The sequence below is a fragment of the Nansenia antarctica genome (assembly GCF_963989245.1).
Source record: "Nansenia antarctica genome assembly, chromosome: 3".
Lineage (NCBI taxonomy): Eukaryota > Metazoa > Chordata > Actinopteri > Argentiniformes > Microstomatidae > Nansenia > Nansenia antarctica.
In genome coordinates this window covers 58,191,423-58,210,013 of record NC_137688.1, presented here as the reverse complement: position 1 = coordinate 58,210,013, position 18,591 = coordinate 58,191,423, and the positions used below count along the sequence as shown (strand labels likewise).

The 18,591-nt window shown below is 42.9% G+C and overlaps 2 protein-coding genes across 4 annotated transcripts in view; one reads left to right on the top strand and one right to left on the bottom strand.

Annotated features, from left to right (window-relative positions):
* The window catches only part of LOC308153463 (unconventional myosin-VI-like), a 72,621-nt gene that overhangs the window by 20,593 nt on the left and 33,437 nt on the right, over positions 1–18,591 (top strand). For 2 of the 3 annotated variants that reach the window (XM_080526616.1, XM_080526615.1), the window contains exons 3-11: positions 405–474; positions 672–745; positions 1,486–1,615; positions 1,944–2,049; positions 2,926–2,981; positions 3,078–3,175; positions 3,276–3,440; positions 5,691–5,771; positions 10,009–10,189. In XM_080526616.1, coding sequence (XP_080382742.1) covers positions 405–474; positions 672–745; positions 1,486–1,615; positions 1,944–2,049; positions 2,926–2,981; positions 3,078–3,175; positions 3,276–3,440; positions 5,691–5,771; positions 10,009–10,189 — 961 coding nt within the window. The remainder of the gene's footprint in view (positions 1–404; positions 475–671; positions 746–1,485; positions 1,616–1,943; positions 2,050–2,925; positions 2,982–3,077; positions 3,176–3,275; positions 3,441–5,690; positions 5,772–10,008; positions 10,190–18,591) is intronic. The other variant, XM_080526617.1, reaches the window with a different exon arrangement.
* LOC308153132 (E3 ubiquitin-protein ligase TRIM35-like) lies at positions 11,699–12,943 on the bottom strand (the record flags this gene model as incomplete). The annotated part of the gene is made up of 1 exon (XM_080526226.1): positions 11,699–12,943. The coding sequence occupies one exon, from the start codon at positions 12,941–12,943 to the stop codon at positions 11,699–11,701; it is 1,245 nt and encodes a 414-aa protein (XP_080382352.1).

Here is an 18,591-nt window from a genome sequence, read left to right as displayed (position 1 = left end):
GTATATTTAGCCCTTCTGGGAGTTCAACATCCACCTTGACAAAGACTTGAAATGGCACTAATGTAGCCAGAATCTTTAAAGGTAGGCACAGAAGTAGCAATCTAAGTGAAGGTAATAGGTTGACTCCTCTTCTTCTTCTGTCTCTGTTTTATATTCTATTCCCGCTGGGACCATATATACTGAAAAATGTATGCACTCACTGCAATGCTTTGGATAAAAGCTTCAGCTAAATGGCTTATATTATATACATATTATGCTGCATTCAGTATGCTGTGAAGTCACACTAGCACTCCTAAAGTGGTAGAACCAAACCATTCTGTCTGTGGAGCCTATTGAAAAGTGAAGAGTTTTCTGTTAAAGTACAGTAATGTGAATGAATCTTTCCCCTCCTCAACATGTTTTAGACCTTTTTGGCCCAGATCAACCAAGTGTTTCCTGCTGAGGATGACGTCAACAAACATGTGGAAGACAACTGTGAGTTTCCATGACCAGCGCTATTGTTTCACCTTCAAGTGTGGACATGTTTTTGATCTTTAACATGATGGTTACACTTACACCCAAAAGGCCAAATGATTCCCCAGCCATTTTGTGAATGTTCTGATATGCTTTCCATTTTGAGCCTCATTTCTGACACTTGTGTCTTTACTCTTTACCCTGTGTCCTGTTTTCAGGTTCTTTGATGTACTTGAATGAAGCCACTCTACTGAACAACATCCGAGTGCGATATAGTAAAGACAAAATTTATGTAAGTAATGCATACACAGAATACCCCACTATGTCTCCTCCATCCTTCCCAAGTAGCTACAGTATACACCCAACTGGACCACAGGCCACAGATTGGAACAGCAGGATTGAGAATAGGACACTCACTGTTTACTGATGCCCCTTCACCTCAGTACCACTGAGCCTACGTGTGTGTTGACTGTGTCCGACCGTGTGTGTGTTGTGTCCCCTCCCCTCCCTGGCTGGGGTGACGGCTGCTGTCGTTGTCACTCCTGGCCTGTCAGGTGTCTGCTGGTAGACACCTGAAAAAGAGAGAGAGACACACACACACACACACACACACACACACACACACACACACAGCTGCACTCATCACTGCCTCCCTGCTGGTCCCTGTGTTCACCCCTGGACTCAGGTGACTTCAGGTATCAGCCAGGGAGGGCTATCCTGTTCCCCACTGAACTTAATTAGGTCCTCTGAGGTGACAGCAAGTCGTGGATGCCAGCTGGTGAGGAGAGGCAGGGGACACTTGAGTTCCGCCAGGCGTCATCTAGTGGCTGCAATGAGTTACTGCTGCTGTGCTAATTGGGCACTGTCTTCTTTGAGCCAAATATGCAAGAGATAAACTGGCTGTGAGAGATAAGAGATTTGTGAAAAAGTGTGTATTTTTATTTATTTTTTTTAAACACAAACAGCCTCTTAAATGTGCATGTCTGCATAAATGTGCATGTCTGACTTCAGATTTCTCTTTCTTTCTACCAGACCTTTGTAGCCAATATCCTAATTGCAGTAAACCCATACTATGACCTCCCGAAGCTCTACTCGCCAGACACCATTAAACAGTACCATGGGAGGTCACTGGGCACTCTGCCACCCCATGTCTACGCTATCGGTGAGTGTGGAGTCACCACAGCACATGCCTGCCTGTGCCACTGTCGCATCCACAACACTGCACCTTCACATCTGTCCACAAGGGGGCAGTCACACTTCATTTTCTCTGAAGGTTTATTATTACTGGCAGCTATGATCAGTGTGATGTAGCAGTAGTTACCTAGTACAATCAGAACACACTACACACTGTATATGGCTCATGTTACCACATTCAGCTTTTAGTTTAAATCCAGTAGGATTATCCTATTGAAGTCTTCATTTAGATGCATCTACCTTCTGACGTAACAGACAGGATAAACACCGTGTTAATGGATGCTCTCCTCTCTCAGCTGACAAAGCTTACAGGGATATGAGGGTGCTGAAGATGAGCCAGTCCATCGTAGTGTCTGGGGAATCTGGGGCTGGAAAGACTGAAAACACCAAGTTTGTGCTACGGTAAATACATGACAATATAAATATGTATAACTATACACTCACTGAACACTTTATTAGGAACACCTGTACACCTTCTCATTCATTCAGGTGGTGTAAGGGTGTCGGCGATGTTTTCCTGGACCCCTTTGGGCCCGTTAATACCAATCAATCATCGCTTGAATGCCACAGCCTATTTGAGTATTGTTGCTGACCATGTGCATCCCTTCTTGGCCACAATGTACCCGTCTTCTAATGGCTACTTCCAGCATGATAACCCTAGTTAACCCCATAGTTAACCCTCTCCCCCTCCCCTTCCCATGTGTCCCCAGCACTTAATTAGGCCCCTATACTTTCTTTTATTTATTTTTTGTGTCTTTTTATTATTACTACTCAATCTTTTCAGTTTGTAAAGCATCTTTGAGTGTCTAGAAAAGCGCTATATAAGTCTAATGTATTATTATTATTATTATTATTATGATGCCCCATAATGTACACAAAGCAAAAGTAATCTCAAACTGGTTTCATGAACATGACAATGAGTTCAGTGTTCTTCAGTGGCCAGTAGAGCGCCTTTGGGATGTGGTAGAACAGGGGATACACAGAAAGTGCACCTGAAAGATCTGCAGGAATTGCGTGATGCCATCATGGACCAGAATCTCAAAGGAATGTTTCCAACATCTTGTGGAGTCAATGCCACAAAGAATTTAGGCTGTTTTGAGAGCAAAAGGAGGCCCTACCCTGTATTAGTATAGCGTTCCTAAAAGTGTTCGGTGAGTGTATATACTGTGTAGTCAAAATAGAGAGTCTGACTGGTTTTGCAGACTGTTTATATTTGTTAATGTGATTATGAGAAGGTTTGTGTTTGCATTAACTTTGATTATTTTTGCTGCACTCTAGATACTTGACATCATCGTACGGAACAGGTCAAGACATCGATGAGCGAATAGTTGAAGGTAATAAGAATCTTGAATGACTCTTGCTTTTCACTCAAACACCATACTGCATGAACCCGTTTTTTTTATTCAACCTTTTCCCCTTGAATCACACAGCAAATCCACTGCTGGAGGCTTTCGGAAATGCTAAAACCGTCAGGAATAACAATAGCAGTCGCTTTGGGAAGTTTGTAGAAATCCACTTCAATGAAAAGGTACAGCACCTTCATCTTATTTCATTATCAACCAGTTATCAATGAAAGCTGCTGGCGAGAGAAAAAATGCTCATATGAAGTTGAATCTGTGTTGGGTCAGAATACTGTTGTGGGGGGCTTCGTGTCTCACTACCTCCTGGAGAAGTCACGGATATGCAGGCAGAGCCAGGACGAGAGGAACTACCACATCTTCTACCGGCTGTGTGCCGGGGCGTCTGAGGACATCAGGCAGAAGTTCCATCTGGGCTCCCCAGACACCTTCAGGGTGAGTGGGCCCGTCTGGCCGGCCTTGTGCCCTCTGCCTGCTCCTCTCTGACTCCTGCTAGTCTGAGGCTCCTGCCTCACCCTGGTAGTCAGCTTGTCACATGACACAGAGGGACTTCCCATGTCAGTGCAGTGAAGTTGAATAACAGGGCACCGTTACTTTTAATTGGCTGAGAAATATTCAGTGGAGAATAATGTCAATTCATCATTGACATGTAATTTGTTTGTAATTATGTGTGTTGGCTGTAGCCACTAGATGGCACACTTGGCTGTCTTGGAGAGTCCTCTCTGCTTGGCACCAATTCCATTGTCCATTTCTTGGTATCCATCTCTTGGCATTAGGACACCCTATTAGGACAGCCAATTATTAGCTAGCAGGCTACGGGTGTTCTGTTGTAATTGTCGTTGTAATTGTCTTGTCCACTGTCTGCCCCCCTCTTAATGATCCTTGTCTGGGTCATCTCAGGCAGATATATTTATTCCAGCTCTTGACACCCAACACGGGCTGCTTTAATGTAGATAATAAAACTGAGTAATGCTGAAATAATGGCTGTGACATTTCTGCTGATTTCCAATTAAACTCTGGACATGAGTATTAGACCTTTGAATATCCTGGCTCTCAGCACACGTACTGTATTTGAGAATGGGCAGGCCAACACTGGGTAAACGGTGCAGATTAGCCAGCAGACTTGGCGGAACATCCAAGTGCTCCATACCACTCCCTGTTCATTATGCTGTACAGATTGGCATCAAGTAGGCTAGCACTTCTACTGAATTTAAGTTGCCTGACAGTCTCAAAGCAAAGATAGGGCAGGTCAAACTCCAACGTTGCTGACACATCTCTTTAGCAAAGCTCTGAAGTCATATTCCAGCCCCTTCTTTGGAAAAACATCACTTTTATGGCAGTATTACTATTCTACGGCCTATTCTCACCTCTGTCATTCGCAGGCTAGTAGGTACTGTACATGTACGTGGCCTTAGATTATCTCTCTCTTCTACTGCATGAAGCTCCCCTGCGAAGCATTTCTGCTTCTAGTAAGGCACGGCCTTGTGCCGTCTTCATTTGATGGCCTCATATATTCCCAACTTTTTTTTCTGCTGATAACTCAAATGAAATGAGTTCTTGATAATAATAATAATAATAATAATAATAATAATAATAATAATAATAACTTTATTTGTATAGCGCTTTTCCTGCAAACGTTGCAGCTCAAAGTGCTTTAATCATTATATAATCTTAATTTAATTATTTTGTCATTTAAATGCAATATTAAAAGGATGGGTTTTTATAATCTTAATTTAATTATTTTGTCATTTAAAGGCAATATTAAAAAGATGGGTTTTTAGTCACAACAGTTACTTTGCGCGCATGTCCTGAAAGCACCCCGCGGGATGTTAGCAGCGACGGGGCGCTCCATACAGCCTTGTCTCTTAGTCTTAGTCAGTGGTGTGCCGGAAGTGTCATGTCTGCGCAGTGCCGGGCTGGGAGGAGGAAGTGGGGAGGGAAGTGAACGTTTCATTACAAGGCCTCACTGTAATGAAAGTGTTTTATCCTTTTCCATCTGCCTAGCTAAAATGACCCTTCTCTACAAAACCGGTTCTAAGATAAGCCCCGGTTCTGTGTGCTGTTTGTTTTCTGTCCTTCTCACCTGGGAATTAGTTTATGTGACGCTCATTATCATCCTGTATCTCTGGTGACTGGAAGGGAGCCAGCTGACGAAAAGGCATTAAACCTCGCTCGAAACCAATTACCGAGAGGCAGAAATATCTTGTGATTAGATTGACAGTGATGTTTACAACCTCAAAACAGTAAAACAATAATATCATCCATCGTGTGCATCATGTGTTGTGAAGAAGAAAAAAATAATGCTGTCACTTTAACATGCATTTAAAAGGAAAAACTAAGTAATCAAGATATCAGAAAGCACTGAGGTGTACCTTTCAAAATCCCCAAATGTTGAAAAGATTTTCAGCACTGGTCATGCATGTTATGTCTTTGATTTATTCTATCATATGATGCGCCTTGCGGTTTGTATGATATGATTGATTGATTGATTGATTGAAAACCTTTATTGTCCCCAATGGGGAAATGTTGTTGTCAAACAGCTTAGTTAGGGCAGACAGAAAACATTCAATAAAATACATAAAACAGTGCAGGCTCAATAAGTAAAAAGTTCCAAGTTCCAAAGTGATGAGATGGTGAATGTAGATAACATGAGATTTGAGGTTGTTGTTTTTTGCCCTCTCGTAGTACCTGAACAGAGGATGCACGCGTTTCTTTGCAAACAAGGACACAGACAAACAGATCCTGCAGAACCGCAAGAGCCCTGAGGTACAGTACATCTCTCAGTCTTTCTCTCTTTCTCTCTCTGTCTTAGCTCTCTCTTTTCCTCTCTATATCACAGCTTACTTTTGTCTCTCTTTATCTTCCCTTCTCTCATTTTCAAGATCTTTATCACTTTCTTTCTGCTTCTGTCTTTCTCTCCTCTCCCAGTCTCTCTCTCTCTCTCTGTGTTCCTCTACCCCCTCTGTCCTTCGAATCTCATTCTGTCCTAATTGTAACAGCAACCAGTGTATGTTCCCATTATCCTTGCTACTCCAGGTAATCCCAGATCCCAGACCACCTCCAATATCCAACCCTCTGATTGGTTTGGGCCAGGTTCCCCAACACTATCTAATGACAGGGATACACCTCTTCTGCTGAACTAATTGGAATTGTACCTAGAGAGGACTCTGTGTAGAGAGGGAATAGCATGTACCCTTCATTCCCATCACTCCTTGTATCTGTGACATTGTCTCTTACCTCTTGGCCTGCTCAGTAGGACATGTGTGGCCTGTCTCTTGGTATGCTGACACAGTTTCCCTTAGTGAAATGTAGTTAGAGTTTGGAACTCCCACAACTAAAAGTGTGCTGTCTATCATTTCTGATCAGAACAAACCAGCCCCTTACCTCTGGAAACTTTCCCAGACCTGTGATGCAGACAAGAGGCAAACATTGTAATTAAGAAATCTGAAAGTGAAATGAGACGAATGAATAGATCTAATGTACCGTACCAATGAGAATTCTCGATCCTCTGAAATTAGTTCCTTGCTTTGCCTTCTGCCATTGATTAATCATGCATAAGTATTCTATTATTGCAGCTGTATAGGAGGACTCCCCTTCAGGACTAGTGTACATCATTATTGTTATTAAGAACAGACCGAACAAGAATTTGCCTTTCTTCATCTTTGAGGTACAGTCATGTGAAAATATTAGGACACCCCATGAAATATTTAGTTACATGGACAATATTTGATCTTCTTTCAAACAATATCTCTAAATAAAGGTGATGGAATTGAACCAAAAACAATGAAAATGTTATAATTTCTTTAACAAAAAAATGGCAATTCCTAGTGAGGGAATAATTTGACATAGACATCCTATTCCCTAATAGTTGTTCTCTGGCAAACTTTAATCTTGCCCTGATTTTTTTTGGACAGCAAGGGTTTCCTCCTAGCCCATCTCCCATGAAAATCAATGTTGTGCAGTCTCTTTCTGGTGGTATGCATGTACTTTGACATCAACTGTGGGAAGAGCTACCTGTAGATCCTGTGATATTTTTAGGATTGTTGGAGACATCTTGAAGCATCTTGCGGTCTGCTCTTGGCCTGAATTTGGTTGGACGGCCTGACCTGGCCATGTTGGCAGTTGTTTTAAATGTTCTCAATCTCCACTTCATTTTCCGGACAGTGGAATGGCTGATTTCTAATTGTTTGGAGATCTTTTTTAAATCCCGTTTATAAAACCCGTTTATATATCTGATCTGACGTTTTTTTCCCCACTTCTGTGGGAGACTTCGCTAGCAACATTACGTTGCTAAGATACCTTACTTATCTCCGCTGAGGTAACGACGGTAAGCTCTACTCGTGTTGCTAGCGAAGTTTCCCACAGAAGTGGGGGAAAAAACGTCAGATCAGATATATAAACGGGTTATTTTGATAAACTGGACACATTTTGTGAATATATATGGTTACTTTCTCGCCTGAAAACATATTAAAACTTAATAAAATGACATATTAACACTTGTAGAGCCAAATTACAGCTTTTAGCCAATGGCGGCCAAAATTGAGGATTAAAAAACTGAGGGTTTTTCTTTGCTCGCTGATTGGCTATAATGTTCTTCTTCTACGTTTTATGTGACAGTGTCTTTTTAGTAACAACTTGCGCATTACTAAGTATTTACTAGCTTGACAAACGATTGGCGTGGTGCAACCGAAATTAGTAAACAACTAGTTTGAAACTATCTAGTAACTACTTGGGGTTTAGTAACTACTAAATGCCTACATTTAGTAATGACTTACGCCAAATTGGTGCAACCCAGGCCTGAAGTGGTGCACTGAAGTGGTGAATTTTAGGCATTTTAAATAGTAAAACTACATAAAGGTGTTTTAACTTTTTCCTCACAAGAAAATGCATTTCTATTAATTATATTTTACAGATACATTTTTAAAATATGTTTTATTTTTAATTTGTTTAGTTATATTAGCTTCATATGTTTAAATAGGTTTAATATGTTTATTATATGTTGAAAAAGACCATGGTTTTCATGGGGTGTCCTATTTTTTTCACATGACTGTACAATGATTAATTCAGCTCACTTCACACTGGGACATCATTGGAAAAAGGAACGTTTCAGGGTTTTCGACATTCTGATCTTGTTGTATCATTGTAATTGCATCCTTACTTTATGCTGTATAAGTGGCAATACTGACTGAATCTACGCTGAGAGATTTGAAATGGATGAAGAGTAATCCTACCCAGTGGGGTTGAGAATGATACAGTTTTGTTAATAAATACAGGCGATTCTTGGCAATTATTCAAACTGTAGCTACAGTAGGTTGTTAGTTTTGAGCTTTTTGCCTTTTTCAAATTCACATCAGGACCACTCATGTTCCAATTAGAGGCAGGCAGGTTGTTACATGGTCATAGGAGGGACATAACTTTGCTCTGGGGAAACAAACTGCTGAATGTTGAATGCTGTTTTTGGCCAACTCTAGACAGACATGATGATGTTTGTTTCAATGATAAGCCCTCCAGGCTTATGCCATGCCCATATAATGTACAACGTTTCCTCTCACGTGTGTTGATCAAGGCTCTATGTCTCCTCACAATGCTTCTTCTCTATATAATACAGGACGATAAGGTGATTATATATCGTATTTTGTCAAATGAAAGGGATTTTTTTTTCTTTTGGAATTGTAGTGGTGATGTGACTTTTGGCATTCAGCTCCGGGTTCACATCTGTGCAGAGTGCAGTGGGGTGTAGTGGGTTGTAGAGTCTTTGCATGCTTTCTCTCTCTCCCTTTTGAATGTGCATGATTTGAGTTTGCTCTCTAGCGAAGGGCCTGAGGTCAACATGACAACATCTTTTGTGTCCAGCTTTTGTCTGGCCCAGAATGTCACAGTACAATGGTCTATCTGGCATACAGGGACTCTGTCAGCCCGCCACACCAGGGCTTTTGTGTTCAGATATTGAAAAATAAGGAGCCAAAAAAGATCTGCCAAGTACATACAGAGCAGGAGAAGCAGCTACTATAACTATAAGCATCTTTCATTGGCCTGAAAAGTATGTGACAACTCAGCACAAATTGCTGATTGGGCATGAGAGTAGGCTCTTAAACTTGAACTATTATGGATTCGTTTTTATTTTTAAATTTTAAAAAATGTTTTATCACCTTCTGTCATCCATTTTTCTATAGAGAAGAAGCGCTACACACCAGCCACCTAAATCTCTGCTGCTGATCTGACTGGTTTTTTTCAAGGCAATTTCTGCTAGTGTCATTTGCCTGAAAAGGCTATTCATTGCCTTCATGCCTTCAGTCTGTGATAACAGACATATTCAAATACAAATTCAAATTACACTGCTTTCCAGGATTTGTTTGGGACTGTTACATTTAGGAAACCCAATTCTCATAAAACCAGATGGTCTGCCATGCTGCTCTGGTGGTAGTAGCTACAGTATGTTGTTTCTGCTGTGTTGCCAGTACATCATCATACTGTGACATTCCTCTTGAGTGGTTTTCCAGGTGTGTTATCTCCTTTACTACCCTTGCTTGTCCTCCTACTGCAGCTGGAGATTTAATGTATGTACTATGTTCTTTCATTGTGCTAATACTTCAATGTAAGTTGCTTTGGATAAGTGTCAGCTGAATGGCATATATTATAATATTATTATTATTATATCTAGGTATAGATAGGTATATCTTAGACAAGTAAGGTATATCTCAGATTCAAACATGGTCCTTAGGGCCTCTCTCGTAAAGCCGAGAAAATCATCTTCATTGAGCATAGCGACACAGGTGGTATGCTAACGAGATGTGTAATTAGACAAGTACACAGGTGGTATGCTAACGAGATGTGTAATTAGACAAGTAAGGTATTTGAGGTCACAGCTTTGACATGGCTCATCCCAAGCCCACTTTGCTCAGGATCTCTCGAACCTCTGAGACCTCTGAAACCTGAGACATGTCACCTCTGTGAGGAGAGGCTAACCCCAGGTCACTGACCTGTCCTCCCCGTGGTTCCTCAGTACCTCAAAGCTGGGCCATTGAAGGACCCTCTGCTGGACGACCAGGGAGACTTCAACAGGATGTGTGGGGCCATGAAGAAGATCGGCCTGGATGACACGGAGAAGCTGGACCTGTTCAGAGTGGTGGCTGGGGTACTGCATCTGGGCAATATCGACTTTGAGGAAGCAGGCAGCACATCAGGTGAGCAGGCCACGGTCTCCGACTCTCTCCGACTCTCTCTCTCGCTCTCTCAAGATCAAGACTAAGGACATACTGAGGAAAGTGATAGTTACTAAAGTTGTGTCAGACCTTAGCATTCTCTCATTGTTTTAGACCCCAGAAGTCATCATGTCCGGCCTAAGACAATACCACTAAGACAATACCACTAAGACAATACTTGCTTAGTTGCTTGGTTTCTGAGCAGCAGGTGCCATTTGCTGTCCTCCAGGACAATTTATTGTGTGATCGATTGGTGTGCAGCTTCACTCTTCAGCTTCTAGTTTGTTGTTAAGTCTGTGGAAAAGGCGTTTCAAAGACGCACCACTGAAGACACAGGGTGATAATCCGTCTTCATTGATTATAAAGCACTTTGAGCTGCAACGTTTGCACACCTCTAATATGTCATAGGTGGGCTAAGGATAGGGTTAGGGTTAGGGCCAGTGTTAGGGTTAGGACTAGGGTTAGGGTCAGTGTTAGGGCTAGGATTAGGGTTATGGTTAGAGTTAGGGCTAGGGTTAGGTTTAGGGTTAGGGTCAGTGTTAGGGTTAGGGTCAGGGTTAGGGCTAGGATTAGGGTTATGGTTAGAGTTAGGGTTAGGTTTAGGGTTAGGGTCAGAGTTAGGGTTAGGGTTAGTTAGATTACTTAGAAATGTGGGAACATCGGGCTGTGGGAACACAGACACACTCCCCTGTGGCTGCACGCTAGCTCTTAACATGCTAAGTGAACACACTAGCTCTTAACATGCTAAGTGAACACACTAGCTCTTAACATGCTAAGTGAACACGCTAGCTCTTAACATGCTAAGTGAACACGCTAGCTCTTAACATGCTAAGTGAACACGCTAGCTCGTAACATGCTAAGTGAACACGCTAGCTCGTAACATGCTAAGTGAACACGCTAGCTCGTAACATGCTAAGTGAAGTAATTTGGTTCAAGCACGAATATCAAATACAGATGAGCTTTACATAAGAAAACATCAAATCATTGACCACAACACTATATGATTACACAGTACCTTAATTACACAGTCAGGTCTCAGCTGTGGTACCTGTACCAAGCTTTTGAAGAATCACATTCTGCCCGTTAGATTTGGATTCTTGCAAGTAACTAACTGGACAAAGTAAGCAAAATATTTGACCTTGTTAAAGGGCTGTGTCTGTCCCATAGCAGTTCTCTAAACAATATTTACACGTATGTGATTCTCTACACACAAGCTGCATGTTTTCATATACTTACAGTATGTGATTCTCTACACACAAGCTACATGTTTTCATATACATACAATTCTTATACCATAATGCTCACACTCCAAAGCAAAGTTTTGTTGATAGACAGCAATAAAAGAAAAATGATCTGTTAATTTACATTAAACAGAATAAACAATAAACATTTTCATAAAAAATGTATCTCATCTCATCAATCTCAGTATTTCATAATTATAGGAGAGAGCATACATGTGGCTCATGTTTCACAAACAGACTCATACACTCCTCACTGGGATGACATCACGGTCAGAGACACCTCTGATTGGCAGATCTGCAGATCAGGGTGTTTAGCATCACCAGCACATCCAATAGAGAAGAAGGGGAACAGTCTCTCAGTGAAGGTGTCTTTATCAGTGTAGATGAGTGTCATGTCTTCAGGGTCGTAGAAGGACACCTCCCCCTTGTTGTAGTCCAGCTGTACTCTGATCCTCCTCTTCAGAGTGATGGTGTTACTCATTCCATCTGTATACTTACCATCCCTCTGTATTATAGCCCAGGCTCCATACTGTGGTGATGCTCCTACCTCCCCCTTTCTGTCACTGGACTCTTTAACCACACCCATGTTCCATCCAGGATGGTCCCCCACCTCCACCTCCCAGCTGTGCTTTCCTGAGATGAACCCCTCAGAGGCCACAACATTTCCATACTTCATGAACCGTTCTGGGTTGTCAGGCAGCTGCTGCCTTGGGCGTTTCTGTCTCACACTGGTCAGATCATCAGACAGAGAGAGCCAGGGGCTTGCAGTGTTGGGGTCCAGAATCACAGGAGCGTGCTTGACAATCCCCTGCATCTTCTCCCAGACTCTGAACTGCAGGTTGCCCAGGTGTTTGGCCACGTCTATCAGCGCTCCTGAAACCTTCTCTGGGTCTGGCAGTGTGAACTGGGCTCTTTTCTTACTGGCCTTGAAGTTCTGCAGGAAGGAGATGTCTTCAGCTTTCAGCTCCTTTTCTAAGGCTGTGGTTGTGTCTGAAAGTGATGATATCTGTCTGCTCAGTGCCTCAGTCTTCTCCTTCATCATCTGACTCTTCTGCTCCTCTTCCTCCCTCAGTGCAGCTATCCTGGCCTCCTCTTCCTCTTGTAGAAACAGGGGAAGTTTCTCAAACCCCTCCTTAATCTGTCTCTCTGTGTGCTGGGCCTGGCTCTTAATGTGCTCTGATGTTTCATCACAGGTTTGTTTAACTTTGTTAAAGACCTCCAGCTTCTCCTGTAAGGGGTTCAGAGCTGTCTGGAGTTCCTCCTTATGTTCCTGTGCAGCCTCGTCTACTGGGACACAGAGATGACCTCTATGTATCCTTGCGGCCTGACACACCACACAGACGAGCTGTTTATCCTCCAGACAGAAGAGCTTGTATCTCTCACCGTGCAGACTGCACAGCACCACAGACCGAGTCAATTTAGAAGCCCCTCTTTTGCAAGAGCCTCTTGACAAAATTCTCCTGCTTTTAAACTTTAAACAACACTTCAATAACATGTGAAGAAGCACTTGGAGATAGCAATTTTGATCATAGTATTTTCTTGTAATGGTTTAGTCTTCTGTTCTTCCCTGTTGTAATCTTGCCACTGCTGTGTTGTAAGTCTGATAGAGCACCCCCTTTAAAAACACTGAGCTGCACTTTAACCTCATCAGAGAGACAGAGAGATAGAGAGAGAGTTCAGCATTGAGTAATCCCATCACTACAATCTCAATATCACAGGGGCAGTTTCCAAGAAAGAATGAGGGAGAGAGAGCGAGAGAGGGAGAGAGAGAGACGGAGCGAGAGAGATGGAGAGAGGGCAGTTTCCAAGAGAGAATGAGGGAGAGCCAGAAGGAGGGGGGAGGGAGGGGGGACAGAATGGGAGAGGACAAATAACATTGAATTCTATCAATGTATTGTTTGATCTGCTGATACAGGTGAGTTTGTCTCAATGTCTATGTGTGACTTAAGACCTAACTACTTGTTAGCTATAGCATCATTATAGGCCTCCTTACTGTGTGAGCTGTGGCAAGCAACCGTTGGGTGGGTGTGTGCAGGGCCGCTTTAAGGGGGGGCTAGCTGGGGCGGTGGCACAGGGCCTCGCGCTTTGGAGGGCCTCGCGTGAGGCAGGCTAAAAAATAAACAAATAAAAAATTTATTTTTTATTTTTTGGGGTATCCTGGCTGGCGAGGCCCTCCAAAGCGCCAGGCAAGGGACCATATTATTATTTTTGCCTTTAATACATTTCTAAATGTTCACACATGTGATAATCATAGTCAATCATATATCTAAAATCTAGCATACCTATAGACTGTGAGGACAGGGAGATTCTTAGCAACAGAAAAAAAGAAAAAAAAATCCCCCTATGACACCTTGACCTTACGTGAAACGTGAATTTTGGGCGTGCGTTGACACTTGTTGTGCATAGTGACTGCTTAGTGCGACGTACAAAATGTCGAGGGAACGAGACCGAGGAAGAAAATTTGAATCGGGTGCTGAAAAATAAATAAAAATAAAAGAAAGGAAGGCTTCAGGGCCTCTCTTAGAGGTTCGTTCGAAAAATTTCTCAAAACAAGTGAGGCTCCCGTTAGCACCGAAGAAGCTAACGTTACTGCTACGGCACAGCCCCCCCTGAGAGGCAAAGATGATGTCCCGGAGGTGGAGGAGGACAACTGCTACACCGGCAGCAGTGGGGCTGCCCAGCCCCAGGTGATGATGGTCAGGAGTGGCGAAGTAGAGGATACGGAGGCGGTAGATGGAGCTACTCAGAGCAGCAGCAGCAGGGCTGAGAGTGAAATTGACATGGACGCAGCCACAGGTGATGGAACGCAAGACGAGCCTACGGTGTCAGATGTCATGTATGATGATCCTGGTAATTGGCCGGTACATATGGACTCTACAGTTACAGATGTGATCATTAGAAGAGGTCCCCCAAAGATGAAACCTGGATTTAGTTATCCTAAAAATAATGAGAACAGAAACTTTAGTGAAACTTTATTTCTCCGAAAACTACCGAATGGGGTAAAAATAGAAAGAAAGTGGCTTGTGTACTCTCAAAAACGGGACATGTCTTTTTGCTTTTGCTGTAAGCTTTTCAACATAAAGGATAGGCCTACATCACAACTAGTTGATAAAGGGAGCAACGATTGGCGTCATTTAAGTGACAAGTTGAAATCACACGAAACTTCCCCAGCGCATCTTTCAAATGCGTGCAAATGGATAGAAGCAACGAAAAGACTTGAGACTAATACGGGCATAGATGCGCTGCAACAGAAGGAAATGGAGAGGGAGAAAGCGCATTGGCAGGCCGTGTTAACCCGTATTGTCGCAGCCGTTCAATATCTGGCAGAACATAATCTGGCATTTAGAGGAACCAGTAATAAGATCAACGAGGAAAACAATGGTAACTTTTTAGGCCTTATAGAAATGATAGCGAAATTTGACCCAACCATGCAATAGCATCTCAGACGGATACAAAGTAAAGACACCCATCAACATTATCTGGGGTATAATATTCAGAACGAAATCATTGGTATCCTGGCTTCAAACGTGAAAAACTCCATCCTAAATGACACGAAGACTGCGAAGTATTTTTCGATTATTCTCGACTGCACTCCAGATATGAGCCATCAAGAGCAGATGTCGCTTGTACTGCGTTTTGTGAATATGAACTCCCTTGAGGTGAGCATCGAGGAACATTTTGTTGGTTTTATTGAGACAAGTGATCAGACTGGAAAAGGACTGACAGATTCTGTTCTCGCTGAACTGGTGCGGCTTGGTCTCGATATAAGCGACTGTAGAGGACAAGGGTACGATAATGGTTCGAATATGAAAGGACAGCAGCAAGGCGTGCAGGCTCGCATACTCCGTCTGAATCCCCGTGCCTACTTCATGCCATGCGGTTGTCACAGCCTGAATCTGATGTTGGGAGACATGGCAAAATGTTGCCCAAAAGCAATGACTTTCTTTGGTGTTGTACAACGTATATACACACTATTTGCCGCTTCAATTAAACGTTGGGAAATATTGAAAGCAAATGCTCCATCTCTCACTGTTAAACCGCTATCTGAGACGAGGTGGGAATGCCGGATAGAGAGTGTGAAAGCAATCCGCTACCAAACAAATAATATTAAGGATGCTTTGCTTGAAGTGGCAGAGAGCAGTAATGACCCTAAAGTTAAAAGTGAGGCCCTGTCCCTGGTCAACTATGAGCTGCAAAACTTTGAATTCATTCTTGCTATGGTCATATGGTATGATATGTTGTTCGCCGTGAACACTGTGAGTAAGAGTCTTCAGTCTAAGGATATGCAGCTGGATGTAGCCCTGTCTCAGATTAAGGGACTAATTCAGTTCATGGAGAAATACAGAGAGACCGGATTTACCTCTGCAAAAATAACAGCAATAGAGATTGCTTCAGAGATGGATGTTGATGCAGTATTCAGGGAATCACGCGTGAAACGGAGAAGAGAGATGCTCAAAATACCCCACTAACCCCATAGCGGGTATTTGAAACAGAATATTTTATTGCAATTGTGGACCAGGCCCTCACAGCACTAAGCTCCAGATTTAAACAATTGCAACAATTCGAGGACACATTTGGATTTCTTTTTGAACTGTCAAAACTTTGCGCACTAGATGACACTGAACTGCAAAGAAAGTGTCAGGCCCTGAGCGCGTCTTTGAGTCACGGAGGATCTGCGGACATAAACGGAGAGGACCTGTTCTCCGAGCTGCGCGTCCTGCGTGAAATGGTCCCAGGGGAAACCAAGACATCACTGGAAACACTGCGCTTCCTCAAAAGGAATGATGGAACTTTCCCAAACTGTGAAGTTGCTCTAAGGATTTTACTGACCATCCCTGTCACAGTTGGGTCTGGAGAGCGCAGTTTTTCAAAGTTAAAGCTAATTAAGAACTACTTACGGACCACCATGTCCCAGGAGAGACTGTGTGGACTTGCTATCATTGCAATTGAAAAGAACGTCTTATCAAAGCTGGATTACACAGACATTATTTCGGAGTTTGCGGGAAGGAAATCGAGGAGAAGATTCTGACATAATTATGCTGCTGGTGGTGAGTAACATCTCTATTCATGTCAATAATGGCTTGTGCGTATTTAATGTTGGGTATGATGACTGCTTTATCCTAAATCCTAATCCTTTACGAGTATAAAAGGTTTGAAATGAAACAAACATGGTTGTAAACTATCTAAATAAGTAGATATTCTATTGTCTATCAGCACAGCATGTGAGCGCATTTCTTGCAATATATCGGTGCGTGCGTGTCGCGCGGTTAGAATAGTAGCCTACATCATTATAAAAGGCCTCGCAAATCTGACTTCGCACAGGGCCTCGCATATCTCCCAAGCGGCCCTGGGTGTGTGTGTGGGTGGGTGGGTGAGTGGGAGCGGAGAGGTTGAGGGGTTAAAATTGCACTTTCTACAACAGCATGTATGGATACTGGATTCTGATTGGCTAGGAACAGTGGTAAATTTAAGCAATATCACACGAGAGGGAGTGTGTTATACTGAATATCAGCACGGCTGTGATTCGGTCGTAGGTACGAGGCCGCAGGCCGAGTACCGAAGGGTTAGTTTAGGGTTAGTTTAGGGTTAGTTTGGGGTTAGTTTGGGGTTAGTTTGTACTTAGTAAGAAGTGGTGCAAGAAGTTAGTAAGAAGTGGTGCAACCGACCCCTGAACACAAACTAGCTACTTTGTATCGTGTACATTTATTTGTACATTTCCATGTATTGTGCAACCAGTGAAATATGACTCGGTTGACAGTCGCTTTGGTGGCATGTGTGAATGTGATTCAGAGTCAGACCAGTTGACATCAGACAGCACGCTGCTGAACACCTGTGCAGCGGAGTGATACACATAGTTAAAAGTCCCAGTGCTGTTATACTATATATCGTAACTCATGGAATGCCTCTTGTCCAATCAAATTACTTGGTCGGAACTAACTGTTGTATAAATCTCAACAACCCACTGTTCAGATCGCATTTCCAGTATCAATGCGCCTCCCAATCAATCTGATTAAGAACACCTGTGCTGACCTACAATGCAATGGTTGATCTTGTTTATGGGACTATATTCTGTGGCGGAAGGATATATGTATTCTGAAATGATTAATGATTGTAAATACATGAATTCTGGTGGCTGTTGGAGAAAAGCAATTTACCATTCGAGGGCGGGGGTTGTGGACTCATTTACCACTGTAACACAACCTGTACCAGTGGTAAATGAGTCCAATGATAAATTTTCAATCATGTCATCGATTTGCATTGCTATTTTCAGACCACTTGTGATATACTCCCTTTGGTCATGGGGTGGTACATTACTGTGTGGATGTCTCAGCCACGCCACCCATTTATGCATGCTGTTTCAGATAACCCCAAGAAAGCTACATTTCTATGGAAATCAAACATTCCTTTTTGAACATCCCTGTGAGACTGAACATAATGGCTCCGGTCCCTCCCTCCCTGTCCTCCCCCCCGGGAACAGAAGTGAGAGCACAGCGTGGTGCCATTTAAAGAGAGTCGTTTTCACAGCGGGGTTCTCTCAGGGCAAATTTTTTCCAACGACTGAGGCAAAGCGTGCAGTCTGAGAAAATAATGATCGTGACAGTGGTTGATGGGCCGTCCTGCTCCTCCGTCTCCACATGAATCATACGATATCCTGTCCCAGCTTCCCAGGTCTTCTGAGGGGGGGGATTCTTTCCTGTGTCACCCTCATACTGTCCCTCTTGTCACCCACAGTGGCAACCCCCTGACAGAGCAGCAGAGTCACAGTATAGTATGCAGAGTGCTAGGCAGTGATGGAGTGCTGTGTTTCAGGACTAATGAAGCCCATTTCATCATAATATTATTAGGCTATTATTAACCTGTTTGTCTAACTATTTTCTAATGAAATGCCTAGCACAGTGACGTTGTTAGGCCTGTGCATCCAGGTCTCTAGCCCCAAATGTTTTATGAATAGCCCCGGACCTCCGGATCGTGAAAAAGAAAAAAATGCCATCTACCGCATCACTGTGGATTTAGCACATCGCTGTCGATGTCGCAAGCTACCACCCAAGCTAACCCCCCTCAACATCCTAACTGGCCTAGCATACTGTGCATACTAAAATAGTTATACAAAGAGGTTAACTCGACCCAATTAATCACGTCATA